We start from the raw sequence: 1,803 nt of genomic DNA, 5'->3' as shown, positions 1-1,803 counted from the left end.
GAACGATTTGGGCACTCCACTTACTTCACCGACTTAATCAAGCTATTCAGACTTCCCACCGAGCTAACTAAGCTCTCCACATGCTCCAATGAGCTCTCCACATGCTCCATTGAGCTCTCTACATACTCCACCGAGCTCTCCAAGTCCTTTTTTGGGTTGTCTGAGATCTCTACACTCTCTACCAAGCTTTACGAACTATTTATACGTCTTCATTGTCCACACGTTTCAAACACCTTTTCTGCAAGATGCTCAAATCCAATTTGTACATCTAATTTTTCTTCTTTTCTACCCAAGTTGTTAGCTGACTATGCTTGTCCTTCAAGTAAAGTACCTAGTTCTTTATTAGAATCGAGTTTCCTTTCTTCACTATCTGATTTATGCTTAAAATATTACTCTTCAGCTCCAGAACATAGTAGACATCCCTGATTTCTCCAACTCGTCCATCCTTATGCATGTGCCGAATTGTTCCACACCCTTTTATCACCATCTTAGAATAATTTTCACATGACACTAATTCGGCCTTCATCTTGGTGAGTTCATTGAAGAAACTCTCATCTCCACACATGTGATTGCTCGCTCTAGTATCTATATACCAGACTGAGTTTAAACAACCAAGACTAAGCTCGTCACCTGATCTCCTTTTCTTCACATAACCTGAATGCCACTCAGCTTTTGATTTACCGCTCTTGAGTTTGACATCTGATTTTTGCATCATCATTAAAATCCTTATCTCCTCCCCATTGTCTTCCTCTATGAGAATATTTTTCTCCTTTTTTTTTCGATTGACAATATTTTGCTATATGACCAAACTTGCAACAATTGTAGCAACTTGTCGATTTGCATTCTTTTGCGTAATGGTCGTACTTGCCACACTTGAAGCATTCCACTTCTGACTTGGATCGATCTCCTTGGCCCTTTTCTTGACCACGACCATGACAATTCTGCTGCCTGGTTTGATTTGTGCTCTCTTCAACATTATCTCTGTCACGTCCACCTCGACCTCGTCCTCCTCGACCTTGGTCACCTTGTTCTTTTCCACCTCGTCCTCTGCCTCTAGGACCTCAACTCTGAGTATTTTGAGTTTCATTCAAATCAAGTTGCGCCTGTAGTGCTTGATCATGCGGTTTGTGCTTCTTCCCTCTCCTTTGTTCATGGGCCTCCAATGACTCGGCAAGTTCTTTCACTGAGAGAATTGCCAGGTCCTTCGACTCCTCGATGGCACATACGATGCTCTCGAAATCATTTGTCAATGACCTCAATATTTTCTCCACAACCGGCTTACTAGCATTGGCTCTCCATTCCTGCCAAGTTGGTTAGCCACCTTTTCTACCCGAGTTATGTACTCAGTTACCTACTCTTTATCTTCCATCTTCAACCCTTTAAACTCTCCTCTGAGAGCTTGAAGTCAGACTTGTCTGACCTAGTCGTTCCCTTTGTATACAACCTCCAGAATATCCCATACTTCCTTTGAAGGTGCAACATTTGCAATCTTCTCGAAGCCGTCCATAACATTGTACAAAAAATACAAAGTCGACTGTCTTTCACTCGTGTCTTCTTCAACGTGGTACCCTGGGCCACCATCTTATTTGCGTCCTTCGTGGGTTCTTCGTACATGGTCTCCACTATATCCCAAATATCTTGGTATCCCAGAAAGATCTTCATCTACAAACACTAATTATCATAATTGGTTTTCTTCATCAATTGCAGCACCATCATACCATTCACAACTTTAGCCATCTCTCACTCAGGCACACTCCTTTCTTCCTTTCTCACACTGTTTCACTCTCTCTCTCTTTTTCACTC

The 1,803-nt window shown here is 42.1% G+C and overlaps 1 protein-coding gene across 1 annotated transcript; it reads right to left on the bottom strand.

Annotated features, from left to right (window-relative positions):
- Nucleotides 1–331: 331 nt before the first annotated feature.
- Nucleotides 332–1,507, bottom strand: LOC146887093 (uncharacterized). Its single transcript, XM_085672016.1, has 4 exons — nucleotides 1,445–1,507; nucleotides 1,168–1,301; nucleotides 869–1,067; nucleotides 332–796 (listed from the first exon to the last, which is right to left on the bottom strand). Exons 1-4 carry the CDS (start codon nucleotides 1,505–1,507, stop codon nucleotides 332–334), a joined length of 861 nt encoding a protein of 286 aa, XP_085528142.1.
- Nucleotides 1,508–1,803: the final 296 nt, after the last annotated feature.

Source organism: Vigna unguiculata, chromosome 4 (genome assembly GCF_037176805.1).
Source record: "Vigna unguiculata cultivar grain cowpea cultivar isolate G323 ecotype 2 chromosome 4, ASM3717680v1, whole genome shotgun sequence".
NCBI lineage: Eukaryota > Viridiplantae > Streptophyta > Magnoliopsida > Fabales > Fabaceae > Vigna > Vigna unguiculata.
The sequence above is the reverse complement of the archived record's forward strand: the minus strand, read 5'-3'. Positions and strand labels throughout refer to the sequence as shown.